Source organism: Triturus cristatus, chromosome 4_2 (assembly GCF_964204655.1).
Source record: "Triturus cristatus chromosome 4_2, aTriCri1.1, whole genome shotgun sequence".
Taxonomy (NCBI): Eukaryota; Metazoa; Chordata; class Amphibia; order Caudata; family Salamandridae; genus Triturus; species Triturus cristatus.
In genome coordinates this window covers 116,259,503-116,281,666 of record NC_140586.1, presented here as the reverse complement: position 1 = coordinate 116,281,666, position 22,164 = coordinate 116,259,503, and the positions used below count along the sequence as shown (strand labels likewise).

At 43.4% G+C, this 22,164-nt stretch overlaps 1 protein-coding gene across 1 annotated transcript; it reads right to left on the bottom strand.

Moving 5' to 3' along the window:
- Nucleotides 1-8,585: 8,585 nt before the first annotated feature.
- On the bottom strand, nucleotides 8,586-11,152 carry LOC146833119 (zinc finger MYM-type protein 1-like). The gene is made up of 2 exons (XM_085599892.1): nucleotides 11,024-11,152; nucleotides 8,586-10,760 (listed from the first exon to the last, which is right to left on the bottom strand). Exon 2 carries the CDS (start codon nucleotides 10,698-10,700, stop codon nucleotides 8,586-8,588), a length of 2,115 nt encoding a protein of 704 aa, XP_085456018.1. The 5' UTR covers nucleotides 10,701-10,760; nucleotides 11,024-11,152.
- Between the last annotated feature and the right edge of the window lie 11,012 nt (nucleotides 11,153-22,164).

Here is a 22,164-nt window from a genome sequence, read left to right as displayed (position 1 = left end):
AGCAGAAGAAGCGTGGCCTGAGATACAGAGAAAGCTGAATCTGAGACTGGCTCCCGAGAGGGATCTTGCCCCTATGTCCGAGACCTCTGAATCAGAAGTGAGTAAAGAAGAACAAGCTCAAGGAGTCCTGAGAAGATCAAGAAGGACAAAAGTACCTTGCCAGAGATAAGCTGCCCCGGAGTGGATGTACGCAGTAACTCATTCCGGAAGTAGTGAGTTCCAGGAGGCTGAGGTCCGTGAAAGTGCTCAGCAGGAATCCTCCACTGAAAATCGATGTGGGACTGCTAGTTCCAGGACTTGAAATCGAAGGGGTGCTGACGATCACAGTTTCGAAACCTCCAGTTTTGAGCAAAGTGCGAATCTTGATATGGCACAGATTAGTTTTCCCATCGTTTGGATTTGTACCATCACCTCATGAAATGGTGGATGTTCGTCTTGAAATTTTGCAACATGTTTTAGCCGTAAATGGATCTGAACTTATTGTGGATTGTGAATGAACTGTGTTTTGTAAATAAGTGCTTCAAAGAAGATAACCTAGGTCCGAGAAGGAAGAAGAAGAAATTTAGGAACTTTCCGTAGAAGAAGAAAGAGGGCTAAGGAAGTCTTTTTGGACTGTGTAAATAAGGAACAAAAGTACTGTAAAGGGAATTTCCAGCACTGCCAGAGTGGTGTTTGAACTGATTAAACAGCAATCTGTGGTAGAGAAAAGGACTCTAAGTGTTGTTTGCTGAAAATCAAATCGACAACGAAAATGGAGGCTGGAAATCTGAACCGTAGGTCCAAATGTATAATAGGCACATTCATAGTAGGAGTGATAGTTTCCATAATCATAGTTATTATAGTATTGTTTTCTATTTCACATGAGGCAGAAGTCATAGAGGTGAAAGGGACACCTACACACAGTGCTTCCACCAAGAACGATGGTGTCATAGGAGCTGAAAAGGCTATGCTAGATCAGAACAATCGTAGATTGCATGCAGATTTGTCTAGAGGTGATTTTAAGGTTAATGCATATTCCAAGCTGCTATATGAATATGTGGAGGCGATGGATGCGAAAGATTGTTATGTGCATATGCAGTTGCCTGCCTCAGTGGTTGAGGGTATTAGATATCACCATATTCCTCTGACTTATGTGACTTTATGTAGTTTGTTGCTTAGTATGTTTTATGAGAGAGTTCATTATGAATATTTATTTTCCAATTACGATGCAGTGCCTTCAGAGGTACCAGCTTACAAGCACCTGAATAAGTATGATTATTATAAGCAGGAAGATAGGATTGGAAAGTATTTAATACCAACTACAACGTTAGATACAGCCAATGCCCATAGACACAATTTAACGTGCTCACTAACAGGAGTAGAGAAGAAATTCGTAGATCAAGTAGAAGATAGATATAGACAGCTAACACAAACACGTAACACCGGAGAAAGTCCAAGATTGGACGGAGGAGGAGAGAGCTCACAGAGTGAAGGGAAGCTGTGGCCCTATAGCATTGGACCTTGTATAGAAGGGGAAGTTGTGTGTGAAACGTGTACAGACCTATTATGATAAGGTCTATGTGGGACAGAGTACGTGTGATCACGTTTTCACTATGGAACAGTCAGCAAAGAACCTTTTGCAAGGTCCTGTACAAGTGGTGCCAACGGTATATTGTGTGTGTGGAAGGAATGCTTATGTGAGATTGCCTGCGAATTGGTATGGCACTTGTTATCTGGGAATTATGTTCCCCAAAATGTACCATGCAGAGGAACTAGAACTCCTGGAAGGTGAAAAGCATTCTTGAGTGAGGAGAGATGCTAGTGCAGGAGCAGTGATTGGAGATATTTTTGAAGCAGCGATACCAGGTTTGGGAGTGATTCTGAATGATGTGAAGATTACAAAGTTGGCGACTGTTGTTGATAAGTTGTCAACGAATACAGCTAAATCGTTGCTGCTTGTGGATGGAGAGATGTTGTCGATAAGGACAATGATGATGCAGAACCGTCTTGCTTTAGATGTCTTATTGGCAAAAAAGGGAGGAGTCTGTAAAATGTTGAAGGTTCAAGTGGCTATACTTATATAGTGGATAACAGTAAAGATCTGAAGAAGCATATAAGTAACATCACTGTGATCCATCATGAGATCCAGGATCTGACTGAAGAGGGTGTTTGGGAAAACGTTGTTAAAGGTTTTGGCAGAGTGGGAAATTGGTTTGTGAACTTAGGAAAAGGTATTCTTGAATATATTTTGAAGCCCATCATTATAATCGTGGACTGTGTGATTTGCTTGTGGGCATTTGCTAGAGCTTATCAGTGGTACAAGGCAAATCAAGACGAAAGGTCCCTTAGAGAACAAGAGATAAGGATGGCTAGACTTCAGGACAGTCACTATGAGAATATCAAGAACCTAGAGAAGTTACGGCAGGGAAGGATGGCTACGAGCTCTGTTTAGGTTGGTTCTTTCTCCAGGGAATTGTGATTTTGGTGATGACACTAGTCATCAAAGGGAGGAACTGATAGAGCGTCATGATATTCTGAAATTTGTAGGGGTGCATCATAACCATGGATAGTCCGCACCCGCGTATATTCTTGTGTTGTACTAAAATGTGATTATTAGAAACGTGGTATTAATGAAATGTGCAAGGGTAATGATCGAAAATTAGTTCGTGCAATTTAAGAAAGTAACGTGGCATTTAGATGAAATTATGTAATCCTCAATGTTCAATGCAAATGCTGAATGGAGTAGTTCATGTGTAATGTAATGCATTAGATTTAAACGTGCACCATATTAAAGTCTGCACATGTAGAAATAGTTAATTGTGCTTTAATGTGATGAAATATAGTGCTTGCAGATGTAACATTTATTAATGTGAGTAATTCTTGATGAGTAGGGGCCTAAATGAGTGTTCAAGTTTTGCTATGAAAGGCCTATTTGTTTCTTATGTTAGCCGAATTATGTAGGCCTGAAACCTGTTTCCCTGGTAAAGCTCTCATTTGAAGGTAGTCAGCGAAATTCATGTGCGTGCAAGGATATGCTGTTCTCATGCTTCTGTTGCAGGTGCAAGGACACCATCCTCGTTAGCTAAGACTAACGTTTCTGTTTTAGGAGTTAGGTATGGAGGCGGCTCGCAACAGTGTATCTTGGAATGTCGATAATTGGGAGCCGATACTCTTTCGCGGGCAAGGAGCCTGAGACCCAAGGACACACCAACCGTTGCTGGACGAAGTTCAAGTTTTGGTGGAAAATTACCTTCTAGGGATGCCTGGCCAGAGGAGGTGTTTCAGAGACATGTCCTACCTATTGTGCGTTTTGTATAATGGACAGTGCCCCGGGAGTTGAGATGGCAGAAGCAGTTAGAGAGGCTGAAGGAGGAGATCGATTTCAGCAGAAGAGTTCTTAGATCGAACTCTGTAGCTTTGGTTACCGACCCATGCAACATGAGTGTACTTCTTAGGAAGTCTTCACGAGCTGACACCTTTCTTTTTCTGATCTTGCCTGGGAAATGCTAAGTAGGGATGTCACTTTAGTGATAGTGTAAGGACAGATTAACAGATTCTTTTTGTACTAACTAATGAAGACTGATTTAGATGTTGGAGCAGTTATTGCTAGTTTGATATTTTTAGAGTGGCTTATTCTCTTTATGCTGCACCGGATCAGACTGGTTCGTAGAATGAACTTTGTATTAGTGCCCATGTTTTTCTTTAACCTCGTTATGAGGTGCTTATATGTTCAGTTATTTTTGACTTTGTAATAAACCCCTAAATCTAAAGTCGGAGTCAGTGATCCTTTCCGAGTCTCAGTTCATTGGTCCTCATTGTCTAGATTTGAATGTATTGGTTTTCTCCCCTTTACACTTTTCAGCAGGCAAAAAGGTCCAGTCGGCCTTGGATTCTTAGGGAGATCTTAAGATAAGAATCCAGCGCAATCACCTACAAAAGGAAGCGCCTTTCGGTATAGGGCTTGAAGTTGTCTGAGCCATCCCCACATCTATCTTCTCTGAAAGCATAGAGGAAAGTGGCATTTCAACGCTGTCCATAAGAATTTTCTCTTTTAAAGATGCTCCCAAAAGTGATTTATCACTTATAATATTAGACTCCAACTTCGTTCTTGATTTTTTCACAATGTATTTCCCTGCATGGTGTGAACAGTTACTTTCATTTAATGTATCTGTCGTCCATTTTGACTTTATACGCGGCTACCCATTTTGGAATATGACTGCTCTATTTAAGTCCGATCTTTCTATGTTCTCCTGTGGAGGATGGATTACTCTCTGAACTTCAAATTTTTCCACAAGGTCTCCCATTTGGTCTGGCGTTGAAAGTACGGTATTATCTGGCAGAGTTTAGCCAGGTTGTAACTCCGAGGCCTCTGTTAGTGTTGCCCTCTTGTCTTGGTCATTCTTTGGGGTTACCTGGCCGTCTATAAATATTTTTTCCTTTCCAGATCTCACTGGCCTTCGTCCATTTGAGCCAGGTGCGGGTATCATATAGTCCCTTATTGACTTGATCATTCGCTTGTGGCTGTCTTTCCTACTATCATCTTTCTTCAAGGGCCTGGGCGCTACAGGACTTTTAGTGTTCAACTCTCCAGGGACCTGCCCGGCCCCAGTGGTGGCAGTCTGTTGCAAGGTAGATTTCCTCCTAAATAAAGGTTAACGAAATCCGGATTTAGATATAATCTGTTATAAAAGAGATACACTGGAAAAAGGTTCAGTATTCCTTTATTGCTTCCGATCACCACCACAGGTCCCAGTCAGCTGGAGGCAGTTGTAGAACCTTCGGAACACAGGGGATAGAACATTCTACAATAGGCAGAACAGAGATGCAGGTGAGCGAGATGTACCAATTGGTAGATTATAACACAATCCTTTATTAAGTAATCAAGCATAGGAGCCCACAGCTGACACAGCCAACACATCGGACAGTCAGGAGAAACTGACATAACCAGTGAACTGGCTACATCAGGAAAGCACCACATTTTAAAATTAAACAGCACCTATAATTCTAGGCACATGGAAAACAAAACACACAGCACATGAATAAATACTTAAACAATAACAATTCTAAAAGGTACGGAATGCTCCAAGCCACTCTCGAGTGCATGCGTGCACAGGCTTGAGAGCGCCACGAGACATCCCATAGGCAATACATCATTGTGTCCACATGTACTACACAGTCCCGTCCCTCAACTGTCACTGTTTCCTTCTATCCTATATTTGATCTGGATGGACTCCCGCTTTGTTTAGTATTCTTATTATAGACCTGCCAACTCTTACCGGGACTTCCGTGTCACAAGGATTATCCAGTGTCATTACCTTCTTATCGCCCTTTGTTTTTAATTGTGACTGCCTCATTCTTGCTCTGAGCATGTATGGACACAAGTCCTTCTGTACCATCACTTTTAAAATTCTTTTTATTCTTTCACTCTCCTTTTCTTACTCTTGGATTTTATAATTCCTGTACGCGATTGGGCGTCAACATCTGTCTTTTCTTTTATCTGTATGTCCCAGTTGTCTCTGTTGCCAGGGGTTGTGGGTGAGATTTTAAAGTGGTGGGGCGCAAACGAATTAGCATACAGCACCGCAGCGAGCGAGCGTAGCGAGCGAGCCCGAACCCCAAAAGGGGGGTTTGGGGGTGTTACCCCCCCCAAGAAAATTTTGAAAAAAAAGAAGAAAAATCGTGCATTTTCAAGCAAATTTGAGAAAGCAGGAAGGTTAATAAAGCAATTGTGAAAGTGCAGTTATTACATTAATAGATGGCATAACATAGGTAGCTGCTTATTCAGTATTACCACAGAGCTTCATACATTCTGTCCTATTATGCTCAGGTGCTGAATTCAGACTATAAGACTCATGGAAATCTCAGCTCTAAGAGTAGAAGAAGTTGCACAGCAGTGTAATGGTTGCCAGGCTTGTTCCGCAGGAGCGTCAGGAACTTGAAGAAAAGTCCACAGTCTTCCCCTACGGCCTTCCGACTCTATTAGACTCTAGAGTCACGAATGGCACGCAAGGGGAAAACAGAGAAACAAAACAAGGAAAGGCGGGGGAAGAAAAACAGTCTTACAACATACTGAATATTAGACTCTAGAGTAACGAATGGCAAGCAAGGGGAAAACAGGGAAACAAAACAAGGAAAGGCGGGGGAAGAAAAACAGTCTTACAATATACTGAATATAAAAGAGGCAGCGCAATGCGCTGTTACTGTGATTCTGGTTGAGCTGAACTTTGTACACACACTTCACATAGGTCCACGCAAGTACCCCAAATATAAATGGTATAAAGCAGTGTTTCCCAAACTGTGGTCCGCGGACCCCCAGGGGTCCGTGACACATTCCCAGGGGGTCCTCAGGCAGTAATTTTAAAAGCACAAAAAAGTTCCTTGTAGAATCAGCAGTTTTCCAGCAACAATAAAAGTGTCAAGATTACGTCGGTGATTAATGTACCTGCTGGAGAGAGATGAGAGTTGTGTCAAGTGGCAACTTTGACTTATCTAATGTAGCACAGAGGGTTAATATGCCTACTGCAAAGAACGTGTACCATGCATTTTGAAAAACATTTTTTATGTGCCTAGGTTAGTGGGTTACTGCTTTAGTCACAGATTCTTTTGTTACTGTGCAGTTCATAAGTGACAATAGTAATCTAGCACAGTGACCTATAAACTGTCATCAAAGAGCTGCTTGCAAGCTGCATGATACAAGTTAGAAACATATGTTTGTTTCAAGTCTTTCATTATCCTAATCCTGCTAAAAAGGTTTATTTGGGTGGCAATACATTTTTATTGTTAAAGTCAATGCTAACCACTGTTATGTTCTGAATCCTGAGTTTGTGCTTCTCCAGACCAAGCACTCTTTAAAAATGCCTACCAGTATGAATAACATGTGAATCCTACACCCTGTAGTCGCATTTGCCTTATGTAACATTTTCTATACACTGATTTACACGTATGAATCATTGTCTCCATGGGGCAGATTTGCAAGGAAATTGACTGTGTGTGTCGCAAGCCATTTGGCTGCGCCGCACTGAGTCACTTTCGAAGCACAGGGATGCGACATTTTACAACAATATGTTGCATCTCTGTGCTTCCCCCTGTGCTGGCGCACAAACTGCTGCCATGCGCCTGCACAGGCACATTTGCACCATGGTGCAAGGATGCCTGTGTCGTGGGGAGATTGTTTACATGCAGGAAGGGTTACTTCCTGCACATAAACAATCAGAAATGGCGTTTTTCAACTTCTATGTGTGCTGCATTAGCACACATAGAACTTGCAAAACGTAATTGTTTTACTGATTGTTTATGTGCAGGAAGGGACACCTTCCTGTACATAAACAATCACCAGAGGTAATATCCTGTTTCTATGCGTGCTGCAGAATGCAACATGCATAGAAAGAGGAGAAATTAATACATTTCTCCAAGTTGCCCCTCCCTACGCCTCCCCTGGGGTGGCGTAGCATTCAGACACATTTCCAGATTTACGATTCCTCGTAAATCTGGAAATGTGTCTGGTTCCATGGGTTATGCGTGGGAACACCCACAGCAACACTCATGGAACGTCCCTTTCACGTAAAGTGCTGTGTGCAATTGGGCCATATTTACAAGACCAGGAAAAGTCACGCAGGGTTGCTTTTCCTGCCTTGGAAATATGGGGCACTAAAATGCGTCACCGGTGCATCACTTTTTGTGACGCACCTGTGGCGCAAGGGGCTTGTAAATCTGCCCCTATATGTGTGTGATTTAAGGTGCTCTGACATCCTTCAATGGTATGAGAGATGTTATAAAACAAATTAAATACATGTGACAGAGGGGCTATGGAGAGATGAGAGGCACTGTTGGAGGAGGATAATATGGGAATCATTGAAGAACCCCAACAAAGATTGTCATATCCTGGTGCATAGTAAGGTCATCATTTACTACTCTTTAAAAGCTGATACAATTCAATATATAATGATAAATTTGTTGTAGACTGCACCATTGTTTCCTAAATTGTCTTGGGGGGAGAGCCTCCCAAAGCCCCCTTTGTAGTGGTCAGGCGCACTCACTGCACTAGGTGTGCACTGTATGGGGACTGGTCTGAAAACATTTGCCAGGGCTGCTTTGGGTTTCCAGTCTGGCCCTGGCAGGAGTCTCATACTGCGAAATAAAACCAACCATTTAAAAGTTAGTCATGGAGATGCAGCGCTAACCCTCCTGTTTTTTGCAAATTCTTTCAATATAAAATACTAAAATCCTTAGTAATTCGAGTATCCGTTTTGTGTGCACACGTGTGTTTATTGTTTTCGAATTACTGTTTTAATGTTTGAAATTTAAGTCATACAAATTGCTTGGGGGTCCCCGCCTTCCAGTGGTGACTCAATTGGGGTCCTCAGGAGTAAACAGTTTGGGAACCACTGGTATAAAGGTTTTCGCAATTTGCCAAGGGGAAAGGTTTGATAGGCAACACAAGCAACGAATCGTTCACCCTGCGGGAGACAGGTCCGGCCAGTGAACAAAGGTGAGCAAATCTGTGTAGTCTCCAAATAGAACAAACACTACAAAACTTTTAAAAACAGAGATAACAATGCATTTCTTACCTCAATCAGAATTTTTTGTATTCAAACAAGTAGCAGCATTCACTTTTTGTAGATGAAATCCGCACGTCTGTCTTTCAGTGTAGCAAACTTGTCAATTACTTTCATGTTGAAGTCCGGTATCTTTTGGACTAGCTTGCTCTCTACAGATAGCATCGCCAAAGCATTTAGTCTTTCCTCTAGCATGGTGTTCCTGAGGAATGTCTTTATGCGCTTTAAGGCTGAAAAACATCGTTCAGCTTCTACTGTTGTCATTGGAGTCGTAATCACAATTTTTAGTAAAGTCACTGTCTCTGTAAGTGAGTTTTCCATATGCAGTTTATGAATTAAACTCAGCAAAGTCAAGGCGCTTGTGGCCTTCCGGTACACAGGCATTCCGTAGAGTACAGTTAACTCAGTTCTCAGCTGCTCTTTTTTGAGCATAGGATATGCTTCCACAGCCTGATTCAGAGCACGCTCAGGGAAGGATTCATCATATTGTGCAAACTCTTTACTTTGCAATAAAGTCGCACTCACCAAATGTTTTGTGAACGAAAAACGTTCTTTCGCCTGCACAATTACAATGTCACATATCTCCTTTCCAATTCGAACCAGAGAGGTGATGTTTTGTCTGCGGTTTGCAAAAACAGAATGCTCCGGCAGTTTGCTCTCTAAATCTTCAACCCCATCTCTCACTTTCATAATCTGTTGTACAAATGCAGATGTATTGGCTTTCACAGAGACAGTATCTAGGTCTTTTCTTTGCAACTGATCGTATAACACATCAACAGGAATCATTATGTCATGAAATAAAAACAGTAAGAACTGAAACTCTTTGTCTTGTAGTGTTCTAATAAAGCCATGGGCTTCATTCTGACTTGTGTGATCAAAGTCTGCTCTGGATGCTATGGCGACAAAACATTTCTCAAGGCCCTCCCTCTGTTCAAAGATTAAGTTGACTGTACGAATGTGAAAGTTCCAACGAGTTGAGGATCCCCTTGGTACGCTTTTGTCCACAATCTCATGAAGGGCTTCTGTTCTTTTGGGGGAACGTGTGAAGAATGCTGCTATGCCTCCGATATCCTGAAAGAAGACTCGTGTCTCTCTGATCTTTGATACCGCCTGTTGCATAATAAGATTGAGTTGGTGGGCGTAACAGTGCACAAAATGAGCATTAGGGTACACATCTCGAATTCTCTTCTGAACTCCACTAAGGCTCCCACTCATTACGGATGCACCGTCATAGCTTTGTGCGATAAGTTTTTGTTTTTGAGGCAGGTCCGGGAAAATTAAGTCCAGTTGACACAGTATTGCTTCAGTGATGGTTGCTGCACTAGAGTCACTTAAATGCGTGAAGCCATAAAATCTTTCCACAATGTTTCTGTCACTGTCAAGGTACCGAAACACTAACACGGACTGTGTTTGAGTGGACACATCAGTGGTGTCATCAGCCTGAATAGCCACAAAGTCTGTGTTTCGCAACTCTTGCACAATATGGCTTCTTATAATTTCGAGCATACAGTCAAGGAGTTCATTTTGTATTGTATTAGAGGTGCCCTTAAAGACTGTAGCATGTGCTAAATGTCTTTCCAAATCCTGGTCTATGGTTGACATTAAATCCACTAGGCCTCGGAAGATCCCGGGTTTTGAGGAAGTTTCCGATTCGTCATGGCCTCGCAATGCCAGTTCGAAAGCACCACAGAAACGAATGCAATCAATGATCTTGGATAGATTTTGTCTGTTCTTATCAACAGCTTCATTGTGTTTTTGAATGGATTTGCGATACGCATCATTTATCTGCTGCTCAATTGGTGCGTCTTCCCCCAACATTCCCAGTCTTGTCAGGTTTTCCAGATGATTTCTTGTGAGCGCATGCTTCTTTATTTTTTCAGCGATGTGCTTCAGGTCGACCATTCCTTGCCGTGTCCAAGAAAAGTCACCGCCAAACAGCAAGCAGGGGAAGCAGAACAGAGAATTTCTTATAGGGCACCCTGTAAGCCAATCAGCTTTTGTGTACCAGGCATTTGAGAATGTACGTTTTGACATTTTTCCTCTGTCCTGGTTAGTTTGCTGTAGGTTTATTTCAGGCTGATGAGGTCCCAATTCTTTTAACTTCAGTTTTTGTTCAAGTGGCCGTGACTGGAATGACTTTGTAATCAGCTCTTGTACTGTATTCATGATGGGGTGTCGGGTGTTGCTGGCCTTACCAATATATATATATATATATATTAAAGAAACCTGTCAATAATCAAGGTACAACGTATAAGGTGCAGTGCAATAATATCAAATTTGAGTATAAATACATTATACATATATCTTGTGCATTATCCTAATACATCTCAAATGACTGCTAAAAATAGAGCCGTACTGCCTCCTGCCTCTCTGTGCCATAGTGGTTGCTGGAGGCACTGAAAGACACTGCTTGAGGGCCTTGAGAGTGACCACATGACATACATGCTCTAACTACGATGTAAAAAAATATATAGCATCAGTTGCCTTACCTTTAACACTGGTGTTTGCTGGGTTGTAGCCGGGGTCGGGTGAGAGAGCAGCAAAGGAGGTTGGGGTCCTCTTGTTGTTTGCTGGAAAATTGCCCCAAAATGTGGTAATGTTTCAGGTTGTCAGGTGCTGAAAATGAAAAGATAACAATTTATTTTTGAAACAGTAGGGTAATGAAACAAAGACTGTGGGGAAAAAACATAACGCTCCAATTTTTTCCTAGACATCAGATGAATCTATTGGAGGCTTTGAAAATAAGGAGAAAGTGACTGCCAGGGAAAGAGGTCCCATCACTGCCCTAGAAACAGTTACCAGATTAGAAGGAATGAATTGAGTGCAAAAACCTGCATCCTCTGAGGTCCAGACATAATTCTCATTGTAAGGTCCCTGAAGAGGCAAGTCTGAGTCTGACCCCTAGGTACCAAATATTTAACCTTTGCAGCGGGTGTCATAACTCTGCAGGACGGTCTGTTCTGTGACCTCATCACTACTCTAGAAAAGTGGCTAGGGATAATGGGGAGATACCCAATCTAGTTAGTAGAGCAAACAAACACACAGAGGAAACAGACAGGGCAACCCTAGTCTTTGTGCTTCTGAAAAGCTGTGTTCTGAGTGATCAGATAGCCATTCACCCATTACTGAGCTGGATTAGGATTTGGTCGAAGAAGGAGCTGGGCCTGAACTACTTAATTGTGAGAGGCTGCATGTCAATTGACGGCACTCTAAAAATACCCTGGATCAGGTACATAAGGGATTCTTTCGTCAAATACGGTAGGAAGGAGGTATTTTTTAATCCTGAGGGCACCAGTAAAGAGGATTATAAATGGGGAAAGGATAGTTTTCTGGATAGGGAGAATTTATTTAGGGAAGAGTAGGCATTGATGAAATCAACCGTTAGATATATGTTTTGCAAACCACCACATTGGGTATGGAGCCTTACCTAACCCTGGTGAAAAACAATAGGGATGGATATTTGCTAATACGATTCATATTCAATCTGCTGCACCTGACTTTAGCCTTCTCAAGAGGCTGTTATGATTTCAAATCATTGGGTCCCTGCAGTTGCCATAATAGATCCCCGCAGGACAACTGCACTTTATGATGAGTTGCAATTATTTTATGGAATTTAGGAAGAGGTGTGGTGCAACGGCTAGGGTGGCTGACACCTGAGCACTGGGCTCGCGGTTTGATCGCCGGCGGCAGATTAGCCAGCACCATGTGACTCTGGGCAATAGCTTGCTTAATATTCCCAACGGCCCCTAGCGTCTTAAGACCCTTAGGGTTGATTAGTTAGCGCTTCACAAATCCGGGTTTATGTTTATGTTTAGGAGATTTTTTATAGTCCCTTTATTTAAAGGTAGAGCGTTTTAACAAGTTCGCCCCCCTCTTTTATATTTGCGTATATTTCCAGATGAATGTGTCCTCGAATTGTTGTACACTTTCTAAAAGCCGCAGTCTCTATACGGGGCATACTAAGTTTGATGCATGTGGCCCCTAATGACTCAAATGGGACTTTCTGTAACATGGGAATGAGAAAAATAGGCTATCATTTAGGGTGAAAATCAAATGAAGACTTTTATAAAGGCGTTTGTGCAGGCCTTTTTTAATCCATTTCAAAGTCCACCTTCCCTTCTCGGCCCCATATTCACCTCCCTTCTACCAGACACTTAGCACAACTAACCTCTCCAACTAATGATTTATCTATATGCTGCATTTCAATTCACACCTCTTCCAAATGGAGACGGTTCAACTTCCCTGACACCTGCAGGCACTTAGAGCAGAGATACAGCCCGCTCTCGTGACTCGACCTCTTGACAACTGCTTTGCATCTCAGTGGACGCCATATTGATCCCGTGGATGTCAGCTTCAATTCCATCAAACACTGCAACGCGAACCACAATGCAGTCATGCCTGCGGCAACATTATGCATCATTCTCTACCTTTCCAGTACGCTGTACGAGTACATTTTCAATTTATTTACAGCATGCGTTTATCCTTCCCTACGGGGCATACTAAGTTTGATGCATGTGGCCCCTAATGACTCAAATGGGACTTTCTGTAACATGGGAATGAGAAAAATAGGCTATCATTTAGGGTGAAAATCAAATGAAGACTTTTATAAAGGCGTTTGTGCAGGCCTTTTTTAATCCATTTCAAAGTCCACCTTTCCTTCTTGGCCCCATATTCACCTCCCTTCTACCAGACACTTAGCACAACTAACCTCTCCAACTAATGATTTATCTATATGCTGCATTTCAATTCACACCTCTTCCAAATGGAGACGGTTCAACTTCCCTGACACCTGCAGGCACTTAGAGCAGAGATACTGTGAAATGGGGGGAAATGCCATAAAATTTAGGGGCAAAGTAAAATAGGCTGTGTTATGCGTCCATTAAGCTTCTTTGTTCCGTGTTCCAAAAATTAATTTAAAGTGAGATTTTATTTTTGAGCGACCTCAGTCCAAGTCTGCAGATCGGCGAAGTCTTTGGCAAATGGTGGTCCCCCATGGCTGTGGCGTCTGGATTAATCCTTCTCTGGCAGGCTTTTAAGAAGTGTGCCCGATTACGTGCTAAAACGGATTAAGAACACAATTATACCGCGGCGTGTATGCTAGAGGAGTCATATACAGTGCTCGCGGTAAGCTCTCGCAACCTCAACACGACACAGGAATTTGGAAACAAAGGTGGCGTCTGCAGATTTGTGGAAAGTGAGGCTAAGGTGACTTGAATTAACTGCAAAAACAAACCCCATCCACCGCACCCAAAAAATGCCCCCTTCAGTGGCTGTTGACTGGGGCCAGCGGCGCTGCCTGCCTCTCGGCTTGGACCCGCACCAGGGGTCAGTAGGGCCGCTTCTGGAATGTTCATCCGCTGCGGTCCCATCTGGAGAGCAGCGCGGGACGAAGCCCCGTCAGCGCGTTCCAACATACACAGAACAGCTCCACGCGACATCTGGGCCTATGGCGGGGGCAGCACGTCCACCGTTCCTGGGGCCAATGCACGTGGGGGAGAGGGTACATGAGGCCTAAGTGGAGACCCAGCCGTCTGGGGCCCCTGGTACAACCGCGCCGCGGCTGGGGCCCATTATCCGGAGTCCTGCTTTCTAAGCCGTCACATTCATGGCGCCGAGAAAAAGACGAGCCGAGGGGGCGGACGTGAACCCCAGCCACCGAACGACCAAACCTGTAAATCACTCTTCAGATGTCATGCAAATCAGGACCTTCCCTGCCTGACAGGACATGCAGTGGAAAGTTTCTTTTTTAACCAGTCATCAAATGTTACCTTACCTATTAGGGGGAACTAATGAAGGTCCTGCCGGGCAAGCAGTAGCCACACACACACCGTCCCTCACGACCACGAGGCTGGGCTCAGGCGACGCGCACGAGTCGAGACGAGAGTGAAGTGAACCCGACCGTTACCGGATCCGAGCAGCACGCTTACCTTACGTCACGCGCTCGGCATCCAATATGGATTGCCCCTGCGGTGACCGGCCAATCCTGGCGCAGTGACTGCTCGCCCTGTCGCCCTTTTGCTGCCAGCGCTGCCGCCAGCAGGTCCTGCACCCCCCCCCCCCCTACTAGCTAATGGGGCCGGCCTGGGTGCGCATGCTCGGGCAAGTTGCTGCCCGAAGCATACATGCGGGGGGAAAAAAACTTTTTTTAAAGACCTGTCAATCCACACCAGCCAGCCCGGCCCCCCCCCCCCCCTGCGCACTCCCGATAAAGTCGGGTGCTGCCCGGCGCCGCCGGTGCTGCGCAGTAAATGGTAATTTCGTAAAAGTTTAAAACATTTATTTTAATTATTTAACGCGGGTCCAAGCAGCAGGGCTGGTGGGGCTACGCCCCTACGCCCCAATGGACGCACCGCGGCTGTCTGTTGCTCTTCTCTCTTCCCTCTGCAGTAAAGTCCTGTCGGCATAAATTGTTCATGTCAAGAACTCAATGAGGGCCTTTCCACCAGTAAAACGAAAGGCAATGCGGACTCCGAGGCTTTCTCTTAAGTTCGTACCTTATGCTTTGGGTGGAGAACTGGGTGGGATGGCAAACTCAAGGGGCCCGCTCCGGCACAGTGCTGGCAGTGGGCCCCTGGCCAAATGTCATGATGCTTTGTGTTTTTTACAGATGCTTGCTGATGAATCTGTATGCTCTGCTGTTGGTGCATTTTTAAAATCTGCAGTTCGTTGTCGAGACTCAATATTATTTTAATTAATTTTGCATATTTTTCTTTGAAATCTGCTTGTACCTTTAGGTCTCGCCTGACCCAGGGCATGCGCTGGTCTGGCGAGTCTTATTGTGAGGGCTCAAAAAGTGCTACCATGGCCAGCCTAGAGCTACAGTGCATGTGCGCGGGCGCGCACTTAGGAGCAGAGGCACCATATGGCAACCTCGTCATGCTCATTAAGCGCCCGCGATCACTTTCACTTTCGTCCGTGATCACTTTCGCGGCGCCCCTTTGATGTTCTCATTCAAAGAACATCAAAGAACATGTTGTTGTGTTAATGCTTTCTCTTTCCACAAACACAATGTTTTTGTTCCTTTATTTTGAGATGCTTTTAGTATTACTGTTTTGTGACTTAAAGAACATTAAGGAAGCGGCTGCTTCATGTCCGTTGCACCATTTAGGGAGTCCTTTCGTTGGTGCTTTCATGAGGACATGATGAGGAAGCTGGAAACTTTTGGCACATTCTCTTTAAAAGCACAGCATGTTGGCGAATGGTTAATCAATTAGACCTATGTAGCGCTTTAGATCTCAAAGTGCTATGGTGGGTGCAGCAGTTACAACTCATGAAATATGGGGTGCAACTCACAAGGAGGGGGCAGGTTTGAGCGCACATTGGCTTCAATCGAACTCTTAAGATGATGGGCTGTGTGTATCCATTATCAGCACTCAGTCTTCGCTAAGTGATCTTGTTTTGTTGTTGTGTCAATTCTTTGTTGCGCCCGTTTGACTTACAACGTGCTTTCTCGTTCCACAAACTCGATGTTTGTGCTCCTTTATTTTGAGATGCTTTTAGTATTACTGTCACACACACAACCGCACACACAACCACACACACAACCACACACACAACCACAACCACATGCACAACCACACACACACACACAACCACACACACACACAACCACACATACAACCACACACACCCACAACCACACACCCACAACCACACACACACACACGACCATACCCACAACCACACACACAACAACCACACAACCACACACACACAACCACACACACAACCCCAAACACACAATCACACACACACACAACCACACACAAAACCACATACACAACCACAACCACACACACAACTACATGCACAACCACATGCACAACCACACACACACACACAACCACACACACAACCACACACACACACACACAACCACACACAACCACACAACCACACACACAACCACAACCACACACACACAACCACACACACACAACCACACCCACAACCACACCCACAACCACAACCACACACACACAACCACACACAACCACAACCACACACAACCACACACACACAACCACCCACACACAACCACAACCACACACAACCACACACACAACCACACACACAACCACAACCACACACAACCACAACCACACACACACACAACCACACACACACAACCACACACACACAACCACACACAACCACACACATATAACCACAAACACACACACACACAATCACACACAAAACCACATACACAACCACAACCACACACACAACTACATGCACAACCACATGCACAACCACACACACACACAACCACACACACAACCACACACACACACACAACCACACACAACCACACAACCACACACACAACCACAACTACACACACACAACCACACACACACAACCACACCCACAACCACACCCACAACCACAACCACACACACACAACCACAACCACACATAACCACACACACACAACCACCCACACACAACCACAACCACACACACAACCACACACACAACCACACACACAACCACAACCACACACAACCACAACCACACACACACACACAACCACACACACACACAACCACACACACACAACCACACACACACAACCACACACAACCACACACACACACACATAACCACAAACACACACACACATAACAACACACACACAACCACACACACACAACCACACACACAACCACACATCCACACACACCCACAACCACACCCACACTCACAACCGCACCCACAACCACACACACACAACCACACACACACAACCACACACACACAACCACACACACACAACCACACACACACACACAACCACACACAGACACAACCACACACACACACACAACCACACACACAACCACACCAAGCATTGGCATAGCCAATAGGTCTCGTCTTTGGGACCTTATAAGTGTTTACCCACGCAACAGTTGATGTGGTTGCACCAAGGATATGGTGCTGCATAACTAAATACTTAGAAGGTCCCAAAAGCGAGACCTATTGGCTATGCCAATGCTTGTTTATATTTGTCTATGACACTTGAATGGTGACTTGGGGGAAAGCCAACCACAGGGAGGTCGGCCCTCAGGGTTTTGGAGGAAGTGGTGTAGTCCAAGGACTGCACATGGTTTTTGGGCTGCCCTTGTAGCCCAACATATATATTTGCCTGCCATTTTGGGTGCCAGCCACCATTTTGTAATGGTAGCACAGTGCCTTGGACCTAGGCAGGAGCATTTTTGTCCCTGCACTCCCTTCACTAACTTAAGTCTTGGGGGGTGGGTTTCCTCAATATTTTCAATTCCTTTTTGGGGTGTGATTTGTTTTATTGGTACAGGTGGGCAGATGAAGGTATGTGCTCAGGTTGTCACTTGACTCAGGAGCCATGATTTACAGAGGTTTGGTGTTTGTTAGCGGCAATTGAGGCATAAGGGGAACAGGTAGAAAGTTCACGCCTGGACAACATAGGAAGTTCAATGTTAGGAAGAAAGGTGAATGAGGTTCAAAGGGCAATTGAGATAGGAAAAGGGAAGGGATTTTAGAGGTGTCACAGTTGATAACTGAAATGTGATAGATTTTGCATCAGACCTTTTCACTGTCTACAGGATGTATGTATTACTATGTAATGCGTGGGAGTCTCTAATCCCTGTATATAAACCCATTTCTGATTTCCTCACTGCAGGTGACTTCAGGGTCCTTGTTAAAGGCTCAAACCTGACACGTGCACCTATCTCATATCCAGTCTACCTCTCATATCTATTGCTGACATTTCTTTCCGCGGCTGTGACATGTACCTCAAATGAATTTATTAACCTTTCTACATGTATATTTTATGCAAAAGGAATTCAATGAGATGTATGCATATTCTCTATGTTTGACTTCAGTACATGTATATAGATTAACAGACTAAGCACAGATGTATTATTCTATCATTAATCGTTCTGGAAACACATATCTGAAGCGAATGTAAATTTTTGGTTAAACTGTACTCTTAACTTAAACTATGTATGCATTTAACAGGAAATTGAACGGATACTGAGGCACTGAAAACCATTGATGTGAAGATTGAACAGAAATCTTTCCCTCTTCCCTGACTGGATAATCCAGAGCACCACAATAATATAGTAATAAAGATCTGATAATCTCGTAGATCAAATGTTAATCCTTTCCAAATATTTGTATCTAACTCTTTGTTGTTACATGAATCACACAATTTGTTGACACACAGGTTAGTAGATCACAGCCGACACGTGTTTCGTTGTTTAGATGACTTTTTCAAGGCTGTCAACAAAATCAATTAAAATACAAAGCATTAAAACCTTGATGAGCCATTTGTTACAATGTCTCTTATATATTTGTAAATACTGTAACCTAGCACCACACCGAAAGTTGAAAGATGGACCCCACACAGGCCACCGAATCTGCTGGTAAAAAAATAATGGTGAGGAGATATACTTTATTGGTGAAAATAGATACGAGAAAGAAAAGATGAGAGCAACAAGTGATATTAAGACCATAATATTGTGGAAATTGTGCACAAAAAAGATTTCCTACATTTCAGACATGAAAAGAGTGTGCACCCGGTGTCCATCAAATATATCTGAAAGTGATGATCAACACACAATGAAACGACATAAGTTACCTCGCAATTCATTCCATTATAAATAATTACCCCCACCAAATCTCATGGATTGCTAATCTGTAGTCACAAGGTTGTTAGTGAGTACGCTTACTGTATGAATAGCGTGAGGAATCATATTTGCTAAAGACGCGAATTGACATGCTAAAGCACTCACTGCCATGATATTTGGTGGGAGTGATTACTTATAATGGAATGAATTATACAATGCCATAGAAACGTGGGCAAACGTGTGTATATCACTAATAAATTTCAGTGATTACTTACCGGGCTCCCTCCTTATTGTTCTAGTCTTGGATACAACTGGGGACATACGGGTGACTGTGCCATAGCCTACCTGTTCCTTTGGGCTCCAAGGACAGAATTGCTTATGTACTTTGATCTACAGATTGGAGATGGTCTAGGACGCTGACCATTCTCATTGTGTGTTGATCATCACTTTTAGAAATATTTGGTGGGCGCCAGGTGCACTCTCTAATTTTTTCATGTCTGAAATGTAGGAAATCTGTTTCATGTATGGTTTCCACAACGTTATGGTCTTACTGTCACTTGATGCTCTCATCTTTCCTTTCTCGCATCTATTTTCACCAATTCATTATATCGGTTCACCATTAGATTTTCACCAGCAGATTCGGTGGCCTGTGTGGGGTCCATCTTTCAACTGTCGGTGTGGTGCTAGGTTACGGTATTTGCCAATCTATAAGAGACATTGTAACAAATGGCTAGTCAAGTTTTTAATGCTTTTCATTTTAATTGGTTTTGTTGACAGCCTTGAAAAAGTCGTCTAAACAACGAAACACGTGTCGGCTGTGAATATCATCCATTGACCTGCATGTCAACAAATTGTGTGATGTTTGTAACAACAAAGTGTTAAATACAAATGTTTGGAAAAGAGTAACATTTAATCTACAAGATTATAAGATTTTAATTACTATATTCTTGTGGTGCTCTGGATTACCCAATCATTTGTTTATATGTTCAAGTTTTTGTTACATATGTTATTTACACTATTGTGGTGGCATAGTGTCGATCCACTTGAGCACACCATGCTTTTTTCCTATTTCTCTCTTCCCTCTTCGTTGTAACCCTTACTTACTGGTGCATTGTACTGCACCTCTTGTATATTTTTTTTATTTTACCACTGACCTTGTGTTGATTATTCTTGCTAAAATTTTAAAAAATGATTTGAAATCAAAAAAGAAAAGTGATTTTCCCTTTTGCTGCTCTTCTACATGAACAGAGATAACCAGAAAGGAGATATCTATGGTTACTTGTTTATATTTTTTAGACTCTCTGTGCATGTTTCTACATATTCTGGGGTGGAGTGTTTTTTTAAATCTGACTTGTGGCTAGTGTTGTACGAGAGACTCTAATTTTATCCTTTATATTTGCTATGAAAGAGCAACACACTGAGGGTCAGATTTATTAAGCCTTTGCATTGCCATTGTATCTCGCATATCAATGTAAAGCAACACAAGGGCTTAAGTGTGATTTACCAAGCCACCCAAAGCCACCTTGCATGCCCTGCATGGCTTGATCAATCCAGAGTAACACAAGGCAGCACAAATTGCTGCCTTATGTTACTCTGCCCCAGGGAGGTGTTCCACGGATGAAGTGTGGGCGTTCCCACGCATCCACCTATGGATTTTCATGCATTCCCATATTAACTAAGGATAGTAAACCTAGGAATGCGTCAAAAAGCTATGCCGTCCCAACAGAGGCGTAATGAGGAGAAATTTGTTGATTTCTCTTTGTTATTTCCTCTTTTTACATGTGCTGCATTGTGCAGCACATATAGGAAGAGAAAAAATGCCTCTGAGGATTATTTTTGTGCAGAACGGTAGCCTTTTCTGCTCAAAAGCAATACTGCATGTAACACAGGCACCCTTGCACAATGGCACAATGGGGCCTGCATTGGCGCTAGGCAGCACTTAGTGCGCCAGCACAGAGAGAAAGCAGGAATCTTAGTAAATATGGCATTTACTGCTTTTTCCATTTGACGCAGTGCAGCAAGTTGCATTACATTTTGTCAAATATTAGTAAATCTGAACCCAACGATTTAAGGGAGTAGTGGTAAACATGATGGTGTGACCATGTTTTATAAGGAATAAACTTCCCCTTGCCGTACATTATAAGGATATTCCAAGTCACCTTAGAGAAGAGGTCTTCAAACGTTTTTGCTCTGAGCCCCCCCTAAGCAAAATGTTTTGAAGTCAGGGCCCCCCTTCCAAAAGGGAGAAGCAGTGGTGACCTCCGGGACTGTGCTTACGGGATCATTTCTGGGGTATTTTTCTGTAGCTATAATCTATGCTATATTTGAGACTTATAAAAGTACAAAATATATCAAGGCAAAACAGAAATAAATATATCAAACCAAAACAGAAATGGACCGATAAAGAATAGGTCCCATAATTGGGATGTTGTGAGCCTGGATCCCAATGCAACTGCACCTGCTGCACTAAAAAACCCTAAACAAAATACAACTCTCCAACTTCCTCAAGGCATCTCTCTGAGGAAGCTGCCTTGATCGTTTATAATCTAAAAAATGCCCCCCCCCCCCCCCGGTATAGCGCCACTTCCTCGCGGCTATCTCTTTGATGCAAACCAAGGAACTCACTACTTTTCTCTTTCTCCTGGACCAATGCTGTGAGGCCCAATGGGTCAGGACGATTTGCATACAAACAGAGGTCAAAGCGGACGGGATCTATGGGGGCCACATGCTGCATGCTTCTTTAATTTTACAGAAGCAGTTTCCATACTTTTCATTAAAAAGCAATCACCCCTGAACAATTACAGTGGCCCTTGAAGTGCTTCTGCGTAAAATTGAAGGGAGGGCAGGGTTGGGGTGGGGACCAGTTTTCCTGTGTTGTGAACCTCAGGGAGAGACACAAAAGCTAAGGATGAAACAGCATTCTCACCAGGGTGCCTGCTACCTGGAAGAATGTAAATGTGTGCAATTGGTTAATCACTTAGGCCCTGATTATGATGATCCCACCCGACACCGTTGCG

Bases quoted from the DNA above. Each gene is read 5' to 3' on its own strand.
- LOC146833119 (XM_085599892.1), bottom strand. From the start codon at position 10,700: ATGAATACAGTACAAGAGCTGATTACAAAGTCATTCCAGTCACGGCCA.